Source organism: Tyto alba, unplaced genomic scaffold (genome assembly GCF_018691265.1).
Source record: "Tyto alba isolate M040663 unplaced genomic scaffold, T.alba_DEE_v4.0 Super-Scaffold_18, whole genome shotgun sequence".
NCBI classification, from domain to species: Eukaryota; Metazoa; Chordata; class Aves; order Strigiformes; family Tytonidae; genus Tyto; species Tyto alba.
In genome coordinates, this window is record NW_024881280.1 from 20,611,004 (window position 1) to 20,630,934 (window position 19,931).

General features: G+C 42.2%; 1 protein-coding gene across 1 annotated transcript in view; it reads right to left on the reverse strand.

The window, feature by feature from the left end:
* Window positions 1-1,702: 1,702 nt before the first annotated feature.
* EGLN3 (egl-9 family hypoxia inducible factor 3) overlaps window positions 1,703-19,931 on the reverse strand; it is a 29,866-nt gene continuing 11,637 nt past the window's right edge. Inside the window, exons 2-5 of the mRNA XM_042791227.1 lie at window positions 9,580-9,699; window positions 7,561-7,697; window positions 6,801-6,873; window positions 1,703-5,481 (exon numbers count right to left, since the gene is read on the reverse strand). Of these exons, the coding sequence (XP_042647161.1) occupies window positions 6,804-6,873; window positions 7,561-7,697; window positions 9,580-9,699 (327 nt within the window). The 3' untranslated portion in view covers window positions 1,703-5,481; window positions 6,801-6,803. The remainder of the gene's footprint in view (window positions 5,482-6,800; window positions 6,874-7,560; window positions 7,698-9,579; window positions 9,700-19,931) is intronic.

The following is a 19,931-nucleotide window of genomic DNA, read 5'->3' on the forward strand; positions in this document are numbered from 1 at the left end:
ACTAGTCAGACTGACACGGTTGGGAAAAAAGGCACACATTCAGGCACAGAAACCCTTCTGTTTAAATGTACTGACTCTGCTGTTTGGAGATCTCTCCCCGCCCCCCGCTACATGCTCTAGCTTAAACCTCCATTCTGAGTTTGCTACTCCAAGGTATTTTAGCACAAGACTCTCAGCAAGTATGAGCTGAGAAAATATCAAAATTAAAGAACTAAGAACAGCTGTTTGTAATCACAAGTGATCTTCAAAGCTCTATTAGCTTGGACTATAGGGTGGGTCTTATGCTTCTCACCAGCCCTCCATTCAGTAGACTTTTAAGAGCCAGACAGATTAAAACTTCCCCAAAACCTTGGAACTGGACAGTCACACTCCAACTCCCCTCCTGCTAAATCAGTCTCCAGGGTGCTGGCTGAAATTTGGGACCACAACCTGCCTCCTCTCTCACCTCTAGCGGGAAGATTTACCATTGTGGGTGTCCAGCAAAGGAGCAGATCTACACACTGGCACTGACTGGGATTGACACCACGTGAGATTTGCTGTTGAGTGCAGTTAGCCTAGTGTGGTTTATTTTGCATCTCCAGCACGGTTTAAAATAAGCACACGATACGGAAATTATCCCCTCTTTCCACAAGACAGATTAAAAAAAAAAAAAAAAAAAATCTATCTATGCTTTGTGAAAGAGGATGGGAGTTTTACCAACTCTCTGAAGTAAAAGTACTCAACAGAGACAAAATTATGCAGGAAAATAGAATCAATTTTTAGGGACCTCTCTTCCTCTGTCCTGCTACGTTGTAATTTTCAGTATGACTCCTGGTATCAGAGGCATTCTCAAGAGTCATGGGAATTGTCAGTGAAAGTATATTTAGCCATATCCCTTTGAGTAGGTGGAGGAAGAAAGACCCCTAAATAGCTGTAAGATAACAATTACTGCAAGTACATTTGCTTAGAGAGAGTTTAGTCAGAGTACTGAGAAAAGACAAGTCCAATGGCCAGCTTTTTGAGCAGTCCCCACTAACCCTTACTGCATGAGGAGTGTGCTCAGAAGAGAAACCCCTCTCCTTCAGTCTTCTCCACATGCTCTAAGCACTCCTTGGTGTAAAAGAAATGCTTAAAGTGTCAAATTATCTAGAATTATCTCCCCTCTTTAAACAAAAAAAAGTCAAATCCAGGCCCTCCAAGATAGCATCTTCTTCATAGGGGGGAAGAAATTCTCACTATTCACAACACTGCAAAAGAATCAAAAAGTTCACGGCGCTTTAACAGACAAGTGAAAATGTCCTGGCTTTCATTCAACTGCAATGTTAGCAGGAGTGGGGAGAAGCCTCACTAGCAGCTGCAGGAGAAAACTATGGGACCCACACAAGGGGAATAGCAGGGGGAGGATGTTAAAAATAAAACTTGAGACAATTGAATCATGAGAATGTTATCTGGTTCAACAGGAGTGTGAAAACAAATAGGCATTTCCAGAAGAGGGTCCATAACAAGGTAAATAATTTCAAAATAGCAGGAAGTGACCAAGGAAACGTGCCAAGCTGGTAGCAATAGAGCTCTCCCCAACAGTAAAGGATGGCAGCGGCCACGGATTTCAGCATCACCCTTGTGCAGTGCCACCACCCTCCATCCAGCTGTGCAGCACTGCACCCACCCACCACAACCCTGTTGTGGGAAGACACAAGACTGAAAAGATCTGCACAGGACAACGTTTAACATGACCCAGTGTTTATTGACTCCTGCCACATTTATTCTTCTTTTAATAGTAACAGGAACACAAAATGTGATGTATAGTAAAATATTACTAGGGGTTTCTGTATCAATCTGATGCAAAGTGCCAGCATTGTTGACCAGCATACAACCTGACAAGAGAAGATGTAGTCATAACTCACTCTCAGATATCTGCTGGGAGTACAGCATAGTCAAAGTAGAACTAGTTATTTGCCTGCAAATAGATACATTTTCTTCTAGATGTAAGTGGTGTTAGAGCCAGCTATTTTGCAACAACAAATACATATAATATATTCCAACATTTTTTAAAATGTAATAGGAAAGGACTAAAACTGTTTAAAGAGAGAAGGAAAAAAGAGTGGATCTTTTTAGACGCTATTTTGCAGATGTCATTCCTCATAGAACCAGAAGTAATCTAGAGAAAATAAGATCTATTAGAGGCTCCTTTGCTCAAAAGGCCAGTAGTTACATGTTTAAGAATAAAAATAATCTCTTGATTTTCAGTCCTGTCTCCTGTCCTTTTTCCTCCCTGCACAACATAAACCCTCTGTTAGAAGTTGTGGCTTGGTGGCTCTGCATATTTTTTAAATGCAATTGCATTTGGAAAGGCAACCATGTTTCTTAAAGTTGTGAAAAGTTTGCATGACACGCACATGTGGCATGTAACATCTTCACAGATATGAATGATGAAGGCACATTACCTAAAGGTTGGAAAAATCAACAAAACAAGAAAACTTTTGGAGGACTAAAAATTAACTGCCTTGGAGAAAACACTCATTTTCACAAGTGGGTGACAAGTGCTGTTTAGCCATTGATGCTTCAAACAGTTTGCCATAAAGCCAAAACAGAAGCAAAGGAAAGACTCCTTGAAATGCCCTCCCTACTGCAGCAGCCTGCTTTCCCCTCACAGTTCTTCAGACAATTTAATTCTTGCAGAGAAGTTTGCAACAATTCCAGAAACAGGGAAGAGAAATCTGTGTAGAAAACATCAAGCCTGTGGATTGCTACATGACCAACACCTCCTCCACCCCCCACTTAAACCACATCTTCAAGGAGATCGTCCCACTGATCTGAAGACAGGGTAAATAAAGGTCTGGAACAGAGGACAGAGGAATTGGTTTCAATATCCTGTGCCCCCCAACTTCTTTATATTTAATTATATATGTTAATAAAGTAAAAGACAATGCTCTCTGCCACAGAATGATTGTTCTCTCCTCTAACTAGATCAGAAAGATATTGACTAAAAATTAAAATATATACTTTATTTACAATAAATGCATCTATACTGCATGCTCCATCCACCACACTCATGTTGCTGACCACTGCTGAAGCCAGGTGGTAGCATTAGTGGTAACTCAAGTACCTTTCTTTTTCAAACTTTTATACAAAGCCTTTCCCCTCCCTCCCCATCGTTTTTTCACTGTTCTAGGCTCCAGTGAGATATGTGCTAACATCTTTCTAGTGCATTTTTTTAAGGTTACAGTTTCTAAAGGCAAAGCAAGTCTTGCTCTGCTCTTTTAGCTGTCTTTGCCCCTTTTAAAATCATGTAGGAGTTTCAGATTTACATGCTATTATCAGCTTTGCATAGCAATACCACAGGTTGTGTTCTTCCCCGCCCCCCCGCCACCCCTCCCCTTTAAATAATAAACCCGTGGCCTCCCTTCTTCAACACCTCCCATCTCTCAAAGGGTTACCTTTCATTCTCAGGGAAGAGCCCTAATTCTCTCTCTGATAACATGAACATTACAGAATGAGAATTTCAAGTTATCATTAAGTTTCCTTCAAGTCTATGTTGTGCTACTTAGAAGCAACTGTAGTGGAATAATGTTTTTCCTAACATTAAAGGACATTTATCGGATGATCTGTCTTTATTCTAGTCTTGAGTTAGAAGAATATGTCACACATATTCCCTCATATTCCTCTCTTAAGGTGCACAGTGATCAGGCTGAACAAGGTCCAGCCCACAAGACCATAGCTGGATCTCTGGGAGAAGCCAGAGAGAACGAGGGGGTTCTTAGCACTACTTTATCTACATTCAGAATTCAAGGACAAGCTGAAGGATGTCCATTTTAAGAGACAGAACTGCTTTTTAAAAATACTCCATGTCTGTTACTACTTTTTATGTCATGGAAGTTACTTCTTTTCTGTCCCATGCAGCTGTTACCCTTCTGTCACTGACCTTTAATAGTCGCCATTGCATGCTACCTCCTTGCTCCCTGGCTCCAGTGCGACAGGGGTGGCCTGCAGAGCCCCCACGAGCACGACGGCCTGGCAGTGTGGTGAGCTGGTGCAGGGCCAGTGGTTCGGACAGACCACTCTCACCCCCACAGGCAAGTGGCCCAGGAAAACAGGGGACACTGAAGAGGGCATCTATGTGGAACATTTAGTAGGGTCTGACAAACACTGACAACAAGCCAAAAATTAATGCAAGTGAGTGTATTAGGTTGAGAACAGTTAGTGCGAGTGATAAATACATCTACCACCAGCTCCCAGCTTCATTAAGAGCTATTTTAAACTGCGTAGTAAGTGCTGGTTGTAGAAGCTTAGGCAGATTGGAGATAGATCACCAGATACTCACTGAGTCTAAGTTTTAAAAAAAATAATCAATAAAAAAAAAAAAAATATGTGCTTTGCCATTTGAGTAACTCTGGTTTCGCAGCTTGAGGATAGCAGAAGTAGTTACCTGGCGTAACAGATCAATTAAAACAGAATTGCTGTTTCATTCAAATTACACACACATGCAAAGTTAAATAAGTGTGTTAACTAAGTATAAGCAGCATAGAAATCAAGTCTAAGTTACCCATTGTTTACCATACATTTGTCAGACTGCCAGACATATCTTTTCAGATTCATATCAGTGTCATACAAAACATAGTAGATGGAGAAGTCATGAAAATAACACTTAACTTTACATATCGTTGGCCTTTAGTGCCAATGCATTGTGTGTCATTAGCCTTCCAAGTTTACCAAACATTTGGGAGAAAACAGTTTCTTTACCAAACCGTGAAAATAAAAGACATACAACCCATCCTGCTCAGAACTGAAAGGAAATGGTTTTACAAAGTTGTGGACAGATGCATAACTACTTCCCCCCTCAGCCCTAGGACAAAAAGGGCAGTACAGCTGACAGAACTTGACTCTTAAAAAGCAAACAAAATCCAGGAAATGCGATGACTGTGTAGACAAAAATCTGTTTGGAAGTTCTGCACAGCAAAGTGATGAACAGTACCTTGACAGCCCCGAGTGGGACAGACAGTAAGATGCCACTCTACAAAAATCCAGTTTAATTTCACATTTCCAATATCTCTCCTTGCCTGTTAGCAGTCTGCCACAGACTTGTAAAGCTCCTTCCTATTGAGCTAGATTTTTTTTTCCCCCCATAAAGTGCAAATAAGACTCAGGTTTTTACCACTAGTTCCAATGATCGTTATCTTGGTTACAAGAGTGATCAAAAGCCAGTTGGCTGAGCCACTATCACTAGGCTTAGTGATTTTCATTTTTTTAACCCTGGTTACTTTTTCCAGCAAAAGACAAAGAGAAAACAAGTGTTCCTTCTGTCAGATGCAGGTATGACAGGAGGCTGCCTTAAGTACCATCAATATAAGATGCACATGCTAGACACAACCAGTGCGTTCTTGTGTATAACAAGAGTTTGCCCTTGTTCGCTGGAAATTCAAGTCATCTTTGGGATCTTATTTCCTCACAAAGAGTTCAGGAACAGCTAGTCTTCATTAAGAGGTGCCTCTCTCTTCCTTGCATCTACATTGAAAAGATGAAAAAAGGGGAGGCAGTTAAGCCAGAGGGTTCTGACAGCATTCATCTGAAAACTCAGAAAACATAATAAAGTTGATTTGTTTCCCAACGGTCAACACTTTCCATTTCAGACTCATCATATGAATTCACTTCATGGACTGAAATACTGTATGAATCCATAGCATGCTAATGAGATAGTCATACCAAGGTTTTGTACCTTTGCCCATTGAAGCTGAAGAAGACTCACACAGTATTTAAGCAGCCCAGTAAACTTTCAGACTCCAGATCTGTGATGCTTTCCACTCCCACTCTTAGCCCCTTGCTCATGATCTCCTTTAAGGGTGATGCCAGTATTTGCTTTGCATGCCAGCTAGAGACGTCAGTCTGTTCTGAAAAGCATTTGACCAATTACAACTTTCCCAGACCCTAGTTGCATAGCACACGTTTTTAAAAAGACAAGTGCTCTCCACACTGTATGTTGAGGAACTGCCTGAAGCAGTCCCTGAAGACCAGGGTCTTACACTGCTCCAAACAGCAAACCTTTGAGCATGGCCCCAGGTATGTTCTTGGAGCACATCTGGACAACTCAGTTCATTACTACAGTAGCAGGCAGAGTGGCTGCTGTTAGGGAAGCTGGGGTCACCTCTTCCTGGGCTTCTGCAGAAGCGTCTCTGTGAGACCCTGTTGAATGCAGGTAGCTCTTGAAGTGCACCATAATCACAATTACTCTAGCAACTGCCTGCCAAAAGATGCACTTAGCTTCTTTCCAACTCAGTCTGCACATTCCAAGGTTATTATGAACATCCCCACTCAGAAATTACTTGTAAATTAAAGACAAATCCCTTTTGCATTGCTGGAGGCCCCAACTGCCCTTCATTAATACAGAAGACAGGACCTATTCAGCCAGAACATTTAGAGAACATGAAACTGCTCGTGTAAGTCTCATGACTTTGTGCTGAATAGTTTTGGAGGAGACAAAATATACTTCCCAAATAACAAAAGAAGAACTTAGAGACTCTCAGTGACTGGAGCAGCTACCTGGGGTAGGACAAAATCTCAGCAGTCATTTGGGAAAGAAATCAGAAATCACCTCTCCCATGTTCTCCATCACGCTCACCGGGGATACTGAGGCCAGGCCTGAATCTTCTTCAGTCACAATTTCTCCACTTTGCATAAAGTAACTGACTAATGATTAGAAATGAAAAAGCTTTCTAAAAGTGATTGTCATACCTATTTAGCTAGAGTTATTCTCAGTCTGTCTCTGACTTTGGAAGTACCAAAATGCATTAAATTCTTTCTAGTGAACACTTATAAAAGAACCATACCGGTTAAGTTCCTGAACTTTTTTTGGCTTCTGCTCGCTCTTCAGCATCAAAATACCACACAGTCATTGCATATCTATAAAAGAAAGAAATATTATGTTTGTTTCAACTTTTGCTATTAAAATAGAACCCTGGAGTTTTATGCTCATGAAGAAAGCAAAAAATAAAATTGTGTTAGTAGATTAAAAAAAATAAGGTGCAAATGGCACATCTGTATAGACAAATATAAACAGCCTTTTAAATGCGTATTTTACCAAGTAAGATAGAAATAGAGCTGAGAATTTCTGCTTGGAGGCACAAAAGAGTGCACAGCCCCTGGTAACAGAGGGCAAAAGTAGCTTACAGACCTTTGCATGTTTCTCTGCTTTGGGATGCCTGTAGGCAGCTTGAGGGTTGCCTTGCGTCACATCAGCTTTTCGTAGCCTGTTGACAGATGGTAGACCCAAGAATCCCTATAGTGTTACAAGGGCAAAAGTATAACCCAGTATCTCCTAGCTAAATAGCTACGCCTGGCTTGGAAGATTTCTGCTGTCAATGGTAAAAGGGTTTTTTTTCCAATCATACAAGAAATCTTACCGTTCAAGCTTGTTCTTCCTCATTTGATGAGAGAATTCCCAGTGACTCAAAACCAGAAAATTCACTCAAAATCTAGGTACCTATTTTTTATGCACATGTTTATTTAAACAAACACATGACGGCATACTGGTAGAAGAGATGCTCTGTTCAGTCCTGGACAAATATCAACACCAAATACGCTGCTTACCTGGTTGCATAAGAAGGCTGGACTTCATGTGGGTTCCTTCTATCTGACCAAAAAAAAAGTAACCTGTCAAAAATCGGCTCAACATCTGCTACATAGGACTTTCCTTCTGGGAATATACGAAGAATTCCACCATGCAGCTGAAAGAAAAGGAAAGGTTGCTTTTTACACATATAAGCATCCACACATTCGTGCAAACAATGACTTAACTTCTCCCTCCTCAGCACCCAACAAATGGGGAATAAGCATCTAATGATAACCAAGACAGCTACATGACAACACTGGAAAACCATACACTGAATCTCTTGGTCACCTTGATTTTCCCAAACAGTTTGTAATGTTTCAGCATAAACTTTGTAATGTTTCAGCATAAACACCTGGCTAAAGTAAACGAGCCACAATAAAGATAACACTGGCCCTGTAACAAACACTGGGAAACTTCTGAGCTCCCAGTTACATCTCTAGAACCAGTGAATACCATAAGGCAAGTAAGGCTGTTCCATCTGACCAGCCTGAGATCAAACTCTCCTCCCCACAATAGCTAGATACTGCTTATGGTATTTCAGAGCCTGCATCTGATCATACAGGAATTAGCTTTTACACCCTGGGAAGAGTAAAGCCTGTTCTATTGTTGGATCTGTAATAAACTTCTCACAAATGCATTATATCTCCCAGACAGTCTTTTCCCTACTTTTGACATAGCCTGGTTTCTCTACCGCATCATTTCTCCCTTTCCACGTGCCATAAGTTTCAGGGGAAAAGTCCACTGACCTGCATGCATTGTAGAAACATCAAGAGATGCAGATGAACTCTGCTGCTGTTAGAGGACCCTTTGGAGGCTGCACCACCAAGTACAGGGAAGATGCTGTCAACCCAGCACCGACCTGACTTAGTATCTCCACATGGCATTCAAACTTCAGTAAGAAACTACTAGGTTAGGTTTAAAGCAACATGGCTGTTTACAAAGGCCAGCACAGTTATATTGCATCTCCTCCATTTGCATAAAATTACCATTACACCCACATAATACTCTCCACCCAGTTATCTTTCTTAATGTCCACTTGGGTGCTTCCTCACTATTAGAATAAGAGTGCAGTGCACAAAAAAATCTGTTATTTGCATTTCCTCCCACATCTACTCCATTTTATTACATTGAGATGTTTCACTGTCATACTCTCCTTAAAGGAATGTGTTTTTGTCCAAAGGTGCATTTTTCAGTGGTATTGCCTCTAAATCTGAACTCACTTTGGGGGGTTCATAGCATTTACATGTGCTTAAAAAGCATCCACATGAAGTGGCCAAGACAGGTTAGACAGACAAAAAAAATTGGTCAATTTTCCATAGATAATCCACATGAATGGTTTGTGCTGCATTATGACAATAGAAGTGTAAAGAGACATCCTGCAATTTTACAAACCCTTATTTTGTTTCTAACTTAAAGGTATAGTAAATTCAAGGCTGACTTTATTGCCTTATACAGGCAGAGAAGTGAGAGCACTATCCTGTGAAGAGACTCACTGGCGTAATCAAAGATGGAAAGGACAAACAAAGCTCATTCCTCTTACTAAGCCCCATCACTTCGTAAGTAAGAAAACAAAGGCTGAGTATCTTCAGATTTGCCTGAAGGAACAGTATCAAGAACGCTAAAGTCCCAAATTTGGCCTGTCATTTTATTCTGCTCCCAGAATCCATTTATTCTTGATTGGATTGTGTTTTTCTTTCTAGTGCTACATTGCTCTTTCCTCTAAACAAAGCTTAAGAGCCAGAAGCCCAGTGCTTAGAAGCTTTCTTCTATAGCAACAAAACAGTATGTGTGTGGGATGGGAGAGAGAATGCTGACAAAACAGTTCAGATTCTAACTTCCACAGGGTCACCATAAACACCAAGAAAATAAACGTAGAGATGAAGAATGGACCAGCCGTTCAAAAGTTCAGAGTTCACAGGAGCAACTGACAGCTCCAAAGCTCTGTTTCTGAAGTAGTTTTTCCTTCATGTTCTGCCTCAACCCCACGGTATACTCACCTTGGAGTCCCAGTTCTTATTCAGGTAATAAATACAGGTGATGCAGCGCCCATCTCCATTTGGATTGTCCACATGACGAACATACCCAGTTCCATTTCCAGGATAGCAAGCCACCATAGCCTGAAAGATAAAGATTGTAAAAAAATAAATTCTACAAGATGCCTACATTCAATTTTTCTTTGCTAAGAATCCCTCCACTACCAGCCTGGCTCAGTATTTTTCAAGTGATCAATCCAAAACCTACAGCAAACACCACCAGAAGGTATCTTTGCATAAGCTTCTTTCACTGGATGAGTCAGCCAGTGTGAAATTCCAAACTGGAATAAATACCCTTCATATTTCACACAAAAGTAAGAAAAAAAAACTGAATTAAAACTAAAACACTGGTATGTATGGCATAAGCTTATTGTTCTCTACAAGCTAAGTGACTTTCAGCCAGATTCAGCTAAAGTTTTCTTGGGTTTCTAAAGATGAGCAGTCATTGCAAAACTGATTTGTCAGTCATAATTAAAGTAAAAAGAAATACCAGGGTGTCATGCCTTACCATCACCATCCTCCTTTATTCATATCTTCCAGTGCCTGCCATATACAACCCTATGGTCCAACACAGAGTGAGGGTCCCCAGGAGGTGTAGGTAAAAGTCCACAGAACAAAGTCTGCAAAAATCTGCAACTTCTTTGTGCTGTGTTTGCACAGGGCAGTGCATGTTTGCTTTCATGGACAGAGTCACAGAACTAACTAAACAGCTTTCAGAAGCATACTCCACTCTTTGATAATCTCCAGACTTGCTGATACAATCGCTTAATTCATTCACCTTAAATGATCAGATAAGCCTTATGATGAATTACTCCAATCCACACAACAGTCAACAGGTCTTAAAAGGCTTTTTACAGCAAAAGAGTATTAAACTTGAGATGACACCATTAGCAGCCTAAGTAGGGTGCAGGGAATAGCAGGTGAAGCTGCTGGTAGGGCACCAGAGATTATCTGAGTCACTTCTTCACTATCGGGACTACTTGGTAGTGATACCTGTCACCTTCCATGGAGCTCCACTAAAGCTGTGACTACAGAAGTCTTGTTCCCACTCCTCTGACATCTCCTTTCATTATTTGCCAGTATGAGCAGCAAGAGTGAAGGGGTGTGGTGGGCTAAATTCAATTGGAAAACTGGACACAGTAACCAGATGGGCCCACATTCAGCTCACTGCCCACCGAGACTGCCAGCTCCCCTTGGGAACAGAGCTGCTCCCCAGCCTGGCAGCCCCTGGCCTGTGCTCCTGCAAGGGGCTCTTCCTTCCCAGGGGCAGGGCTCTGCATTTGCCCATGTTTAATTTTGTAAGGTGCCCGTCAGTCTGTTCCTCCAGTCTATCTTGGGTCCCTTTTGGTGGCAGCCCTGCCCTTGACTGCATCAACTGGTCTCCCTCGGTTTGGTGTCATCTCCACACTTGATGAGAGTGCACTCTGCCATCTGCTCTGGGTTACTGAGAAATGTGGTTAACAGGTCAGGTCCCATGAGAGATCCCTGTGGTGCTCCATTTGTTACCAGCCTCTAGGTATAATACGACAGATTAACCATTACCCTCCAAGCCCTGCCATCCAAACAGTTTTTTACCCATCTAGTTTTCCATCCACCCAGACCACAACATCCTAACTTTGGATACAAGACTAATTATTGTACATGCCTGTCCCACAGAATGAGGATGTGATTGTGCACTACTTGCACGACCTGCCCCCGATAACTTGCCAAGCACAGTTGATAGCACTAAAGATTGACACTATAGACTTTTCTAAGAACAGTTGAAGTTTTTATCTAGGAACCCCAGGGGTCTTGTTTTCTGCTTCCAAGCACATGCTAAAGCCATGCTGTTCTCATGGATCACAGGACCAGCTAGAGCACAGCACATGTTGCTTTAATCACAAAGGTAATTTCACTGTGCTAACAGACACCAATGCACAACTGGATCCCTTGGACCCTCTCCTACCAAGAACAAAATCTATTCAAAGGATTGGACCATTTAGGACAGGTGTACATATACAGCTGTGAAAATATTGCTCTGCATTTCAAGTCATGTATGAATGGACTTTCCTTCCTCCCCACAAGCACCAGCAGAACAGTACCTGCAAGCAGCAGTAAGTCACCAGAGCCCACTCCTCACCCTGACACCTCAGGCCACAGCTGCTTTGGGGCTGGTGGCCTGCAGGGGCATGAGATTATGCTGAACAAGAATGAGTACCTTTAATTCCCAGTAATAAAACCTATTCCATCATGCCTGGCAGTTGGCTAGATGCTGTAGGTCCTGTCCGCTCTGTTGTCATTCTGCTGTTACAAACAGCTCCGCAGCTGAACTTACATTTCACTATCAGCCTGATAACAGCGGTAAGGGCCAGCCTACAGCCTAGCGCTGGTAACAAGTTTCTTAGGACCATAAACCCAGTGGAAACCACAATTCAGCTGCACCTGCAACACAGAAATCGTCCAAGGGATCTGTTTCCTCAGTGGTGAGGATACCCCACCTCATGCATCCCCCCATCCCAGCTGCTAGCACAGCAGCTCAGGCGGATGCACCCTTCACCCATCCCATGCACAGCAACCTGGATTAGGTCAAACAATTTAGCAAAGGAAGCATTTGCTAAACCTGATCCCATACCCTGGGGAACGCGACTCAGAGCTGAGAGCACAGAGGAGAGGGGGCAGGGAGGAGGGCTGTGCCGGGGGAGCAGCGTGCGCATCCCCACCGCCAGCACAGCTGCTGCCCAGAGGATGCACACCTACACCGCCAGCACAAGGCCCAGCTCAGCACAGCTCTGCTAATCATACCAGAGGGATGATGCACGGTGGGAATAAAACTTTGACTTAAAACCATGGTATTATCAGTCCACAATGTACAGCACAAAATTATGAAGCCCTTAAGGAAGTCTCTCTTTGGTAAGCAGACATTACTCCAAGATTACCAAGCTGCCTAAAAAAATCAATCCAATATTACTACTATTTTTTAATGCCACTATCAAAAAGCTCCTGAAGAATAATAGACTGCAGGCCATATCCTTAAAGGGATTTAGGTGCTTTACTTACTACCAAAATCTGGGCAGAAGGCCAGAGTTTTCCCCAGCTTCCCTCACATAATATGTTCTTTTAGCAGAACATGTGCTTTGACTCTAACACATTGATGCATTATTTATTTATTTACAGCATGCACCTTTTGCAGCCACAACACACGGAGTCCCTGGAGATGAAGGAGTAGAACAATTCCCACAGAATCCAAAAGCACTGGCCACACTCAAGCTTAACTTTAAGAAAAGAAAAGAGGAAAAAAAGTTTTCTAATAGCAGCAGCGAAGGGAGAAAAGCAGAAGTGAAATATCCTTTTTCCTGGCATGGTGAACATTTGAATGAAACCTTAAACAATTAAGGGAAATCATTCTGGTCCTCCTAGAGTCTGTTGAAACGGTATCAAGCTTTATCAGAGCACTGGCTGGAGCAGCTCCAGAGCAGATCAAGCTGGCCTCAGCAGGGATTCCAGCTGTTAGTACTACTTTTGGATTCATTCAAAGCAAACAATAAATACAAGATGAGATGCGTGACCCAGACTTAATTTAGGTAATTGATGAACACACTGGTATTTGCCAGTTTAGTGCACAGGCTAGCTACAAAAGCCAGACCCTGGATCATAATAATCAAACCATTTACCAGGTGAGCAAGTGAAGTGTCAGGAAAAATGTTTCCTATACTTTCAGCTATTGTGTCTAAAGAAGAATCCATTTTTGGAAGCATCTCCCCTCATTAAGCAACTCCAAGCCTAAACTTACTATAGAAGGCAGTGATGAGCCAGAATGGACCTAACTTTTTTTTTCCAATACAATCCATTACAATGGCTGTTAGTTTGCTTAACTGCCCAGTATAAGCACTCAGAACAAATTTCAGCAACACCTGCTCCCGCACACCCCTTTATTTTAAGTTAAAATAGATGAGTGTGACTTAAGCAACAGCTGAACAGTTAAAACCTCTGACATACAGATGCACACCTTTGCAGTCACACACACACACACCATACTTTGAAGACCAATGCTCTAGTGGTCTAGTCAACAGTCATAAATTTAAGCCTACAAAACTTGGAAAATGAAAAGCTAATCATCGAGACTGTAGTTTCTGCACTGTCATTTTCAGAGATGTTAGGTTTCCCAAGTGAGTGCAAATCAACCACCAGTTAAACAAGCAGTAATTACCAGCTTTAGTAAGGAGCCAGGAATCATCAGCAAATTCCACGTTGCACAGAAGCTTGCAAAAATAAGTTATTCATCATTCAGTTTAAGTATTACACTAAAGTCAGCCAGAGAAATCTGCAAGTCAAACTGCAAGACACCAGCAAAGTTTGGAGGCAGATAAAAAACAGTTTCATAGAGAGGATTTTTCCCTGCCTCCCAGTGCTCCTAGCAAGGGGAAAAGCAAATTCTCTTAGCTGATAGCCAGGACCATGCTGTGAGGCATCATTCTGCTACATTTCATTAAATAAGCAGCACTGGAGTGGACTGATACTTGGAACAAAATTCTTCAGAGAATACCTCAGAAGATGCTCATAAGTGGAAACGACCACTGCTGAATAGGAAGCAGCGATTGCAGCAGGTCAGAAGATGCTCTCTGTGCCTGTTCAGCACTAAGCCAGGGCCCCAGTGTACTCCTAATGCAGACTGTATACATGGTCCTGTAACCCTATACTGACCTGGTGTTTTCCTCTCAGAACTAGTATGACCTTTGCAACCAGCAGAGAAAATTCTGACCTGCATAATTCTATATGCCAACACTAACTGCCCTTGCAGATTAAGCTAAGGCCTCCACAATGCACTTTTCCATTTTCGGTACCAGGTTTGTCCTGTATATTGTTGAACAGCTGCTACTTTTGATCCCTACTGTAGATTGTGTCTGTGTACAGCTTGTACATTAAATAGTTAAACTCAGAAATTACTTCTAAAGTCTATTAGATGAAAGGTACTATATAGACACAAAGTAAAATACTGACCTACAATATCACTATGATGGTTGTCTAAGAAAACCAAGGTATTAATAAGAATTAACAGTGCTACGACCACTGCAGCTCTCATATCTTTTTATTTGGCTGCACACTTCCAAGTTTCCCAAATTTCAGTCCAATATGTGGTTCTCATTGCTGAACTACAGCACAAAGATCACTTGACCAGACTTTAGGAAATGAGGACTACCAGGATTCACTTGATTGACTTTGGTCTGAGTGTATACTGTACTCAACCTGACTTTAGTTTGTAGATGCACAGCCGCTAGAGCCAGAAAGGGAAAGGCACACAGCATGCTCTACATTAAAAGAACATAAGTAGTCTCACATTTCATGATCAAAGACAAGAGATTCTCAGTTGAGACTTGTCTGACACACAGGCACAATGGGGTGTTTCTTAAGTATTTTCTTGTTGCACCCAATTGCACCCAAGTGTTTTCTACCATGTAGCTTATATTGGTTAAGTATAAAATATGCATGAACATTATTAAATATTAGTTTGTTTGAATTTATGAAAGTTAAAACACTCAACTGCTATACTGAAGCATGAACTAGAAAAATTGGTCTAATTTAATACTCCGTAGAGATGGGAGGGAACAGAGGGAAGAAAATTATGTTAAAACACCAAAAAAAAAAAAAAATCAGACACATTACCTTTGTGCCTGTTGGAAAGGGAATCACCAATTTCAAGGAGGGGGGTGAAACCCAGCTCACTTCAGTCATGCAAAGCATGAAATAGATTCCAGTGACAGTATTGCATGAGAAACCAGTACCTCATTTCCTCACCCATAACTTGATTATCAGTCTTCCATCAAACAAGTGTTGGATTTATGGAGCTAAACCTAGCCACCTCCGCTTCCACCAGCTTTTTGCTCAGAGGTAGAGGCAAGAGAAGGGAAAAGTTGTTGTGAGGAGGGAGCCTATTTTTAGAAATTAAGAGACACTGTGGAAACTGCTATAACTTGACATGGCAAGACACCTACACCTTTCCACTTCAACGTTCTTCTTCATATGAAGGCCTAAACCGAAACTATATGGAAGACACCTAAAAAGCAAAAAAAGCCAACAGAAGTAACAGTAAAAACCCTGGGGCAGTTACCTTGTTTCATGAAACACAAAGCAGATCAAACTCCACAAACTCAGCAACAAGCACAATTTGCCGAATACTTCTTCAGTAGCTTGCAAAAGTCCTACACAGCAAAGGTACCCTGGATGCAGGTGACAAGTGACTACTGAAGGGCCAGATAAGCCATGGCAAACAAGATATGAAAGGCTGATAGTACCCTGTACCAGTATGTGACTCATCTCTGGAACACTATATCTTGGACAGATTGACATGATCACAGCTACTTTCATTCCTTGCTCTTTTATTATATCAGCAACCCTGAAAATTTTAGAGGAAAGGAAAAAACATTTCTATGGCCAGAGATACAGCCACACAAATGAAAATACATTCATTCCCGAAACTTCTTATCTCAGGAACACAAAGCTGTTTTCACAATGCCCATCACCACCTCTTTTTTTTTTTTTTAAATAATACTTTCCTGCTGGGCAAGTACTCACAACAGTACAAAAGTCCTGTTTCCATGGGTAGCATTTTAGCCAGGTGGTCTGATACTTGCTTCTCCCTGCATGTATGTGATCTTGATTATCAGATTCAGATCTTCCAAGAACTGGAAATGTCATCTTTTTTTTTTTTTTTTTTTTTTCTCCTCATTTGGTCTTTCAGATGCACCATTGTAGCTTGATTATTGTTTCCATGTGCACGGAGTCACATTTTGGAGAATTTTTTGAGGAACAGCCTGAGAGTGGGAATTGCGGGAAAGACTACTGCTCTCATCTGAAGGAAAAAGATGCAAAGATACTAGTTTATCTTTGCCTAACAACCAAAAGGCTATTATTACCTGATGTTATTCTAATTATCATCAGATAGAAAACTGTTCCAGCTTATTAAATTTCTTCTAGAACTAAGGGTAGAAACAAAGAGCTATCCATGAAAACTCTGTTCATGTGTTATCTCCATGCTATACACAGCTGTTGGTGACTGGCATGTTATCTTGTGGTAGCTCAAGGAGCCCCTAATAAGCTTTCAAAACTTATGGAAGCTGTCTGCAAGGAAGCTAGATCTCAGATTGACGCTGCTTTAAAAATGAGCTCCCTATTAAATGAATCTGTGGTGGGCTTCAGAAGCTTTTCTAATGATTGGCAACAAAATTTAGTTCTTCGTGGCCTGAAGAGTCCTATTAATGTGAAGGATAGCTTTAGCTTGTGACTATTTTTTATTTCTTAGCAGAACACCCACTTAGAGGTGAATCTGGATGCCCTTCAAGTTCAAGCTGGCTGCCAGGGCTGTGCTGCTGTGAAGTGGGGAGGCATGGAACAGCCATGCCTCGTGCAGCAGCGGCCGTCCGCAACTGCCAAGAGAATAGGGAGCATTTGCAAACCAAGCTTTGGAGACAGTGCTGAGTTTTGCCGACCTGTCCCTGTTGCTGGATACCCTCCGGGACCCTAAAGCGAAGAGGCAATTCAGGAAACTGTGAAAGGATCCAACCAAAGGAGTTCTCCAGGCTTCCAAGGAGAGAAATCTGACTTGTGGTTTCCTGGGCAAAAGAGTCCCAGGCATTCATCATCTTCTGTATACTGCCTACATTGCTTTTTTTGTTTAAAAGCCAAGTAAAATAACACTTCTTGTTTTCAGACCACCGCCCAAATTCTCTGCGTTCAGCCTCTGGGCACGGCCAGGAGAAAACAGAATACTGAAATTTAAGGAAACAAATCTAAAATTGCCGTAGGATCACAACTGTCCTTGATGTGAGCATCTTCATCTCCTCTAATAATTAAAAGGATTAACCTCTTTCCTTGTATGTTTAATTAATCTATGTATTTATGCATGTATTAACATTTTCTCCAGTTCCCCAGTGCTTCTCGATGATAAAATCAGGCAAGATTTTTATTTTACATCCTACTCTGACCTAAAACTACATTTTAGGCTGCAGCATTACCCAGTCGTCGTGCCTTGCACGCACACAGACTCAGTACAGTTCCAGAAGAGATTAGCGTGCTGTGGAGAGCAGGCATACCATCACGGCAGGACCTGAAATTTAAAAGGCTATTGCCAGTGAATTAGTTCAGTCAAGGATATTCAGATTAAGTCGCCAATTAGCAGCTGTAAACATGCGCAGTGCACCAATGTATCAATAAAGGCTGTGTCAGCTCAGAAAGCCGGCCCGGCCCTGCGCTGCGGAGCCCTGGCTTCGGGCCAGCGGGATGATGGCTTAACGACAGTGCTACGTGCGGAGCGTGAGGCCATCGGCCATCAAACACAAACTTTACTCCAGAGGACACTTCGCGGAGACGATGTGGAGGGAAAAGAGGGGGAAGCCCACGCTTGCAGCACGCAGGCGCTCAAGGCGCTTCACCGCTCTGGTTCTGGTCTGCCTCCCCCTCCTGCCGCACACACACGCCCGTACTGCCCACATTCAAAACCAAAACCAACAACACTGTTTAATTAAATTTTAGGATTATTTTTGCCTGTTCTTGAAGCCCTCTTTCATCATCCAGAAAACTTTCAGTTGTTTTCCCAGTAGTAAAGTCTTTTACTTTTCTTAAAATTTGGTTCATTGTACTAATAATAACTTTAGCCTAAGAAGTAATCGTTTAATTACTTTTAGCGAAAGCAAAATTCTTCTATTACTTATCACACCCCCTCTCCCCCAAGAACCAAACCTGGGTGAGCTGCACTAACGCGAAAGCATCCCAAGCAATCAATGCAGATAGAGAACGAATGCCCTGTAATGAGTCCCGGGGGACACAGTGACAAGCGCCACCCCCATAGAAAAGCAAATTCCTAAGTAAGTGCAGGCTCATTAAGGAAATCTGTAAGGACCTTCCCTGTATGTTCTGGTTCTCAGCGGGGAATAAAGGCATGGTAACCAGCACAGACATCCTCTGTGGCATATCCTCATCTGTGTAGTTAGAACGATAATTTCATAGTTCCTTAAATATTCCAGCCTTTCGTTCTTTGTCAGCACTTAAGACCTTTTCAATTCTGCTTCTACTCACCCAGAGGATTACACCACTTTTTTTTTTTTTCCTGCAACATTTAAAGGACTCTACATGTTTTGATGCTCCTGTGAGTGCATTAATAAAGGTCAGGAAAGACGGCCACAACATAGGCAAATTCTGTTTTGCTGGTCTTGGAGTTGCATGAGCTGGTCAACATCCCTTTTTTACAATTATTCATCTATTTTTTTAGCCTGTGGCCCCAAGGCGAGTGAGCAACACTGCCCGCAAGGCTTTAATGGGCTCACACATGGCAGGCAGCACCCCGAGCATTTCACACTGAAGGCTCACACAGGCCGAGAGGAGGGGACAAGCCACCACCCTGAGGCTGAAGTGCCAAGGGGACAGGGAGGCCCCAGCTGCGCAGTACGGTCCCTCCTTGGGGCCACCACTCGGGACAGTCCTCGTGGCCTCGCACGCTCCGGCCGTGGTGGAGGCGGCACCACACCGGGGAGATGTTTTTCTTTGTCCCCTTTGGCGCTGTGAAAGTCTCTCTCCGCTGCCAGACAGGAAGGCAGGGTTCAGACTAGAGCCGACACACTTGGCAGGTACCCCAAATATGCCTCAAGGGTCCTCCCTAAACTGTCAGAGCCGTCTGGGCTTCTGAGATTACTGCGCCACATAAACACGAGATGAACCCTTCTCAAGTGTTTGTTATCACAGCAGTACCACCAAATTAAGGCTAATTGATGAGACCAGTTATCTCCTGTGTTAACTTTGGAGGGAAGCCATCTCACCCCCAACCTGTCTTTTGCTCCCCTCCCACCTTTTCAGAGGACCTCGCCTAGCTAACATTTATTCCTGCATAGGATTTTGTGTAAATGAATATTTATGGATAAAACCCATTAAAATTGCCTATAATAAATTATCATCAGAAATAATTTCTGCTACACTTAAAAAAAACATGTGTAGTCTTTACCTCTAAGGCTTTGCCTGTACATAAAGTTGTACTGCTCTGACTAGGCGTGTACATTACAACAGTGCAATCTTGCCAGTGTGGGTGCAGTTAAAGGGGATGGATGTGTATACAGTGACACAATATCTTTCCACGCAGGTAGGGAAACAAGCTATTCCAATTCAAGGCAATTTTGTCATAATACAACTATACAGCTTTTCTAAGGTTAGGCAATAAAATGCATTAATAAAAAAATAAATAAAACCTTTTAAGTGTTGTAGTGCCTGCCTTCCCCCAACATCTACACAGTTGGTACTTGCACCAGTAAGATGTGTGTAGTCAGAAACTAGGCAACTGAACAATGAAAGCACGC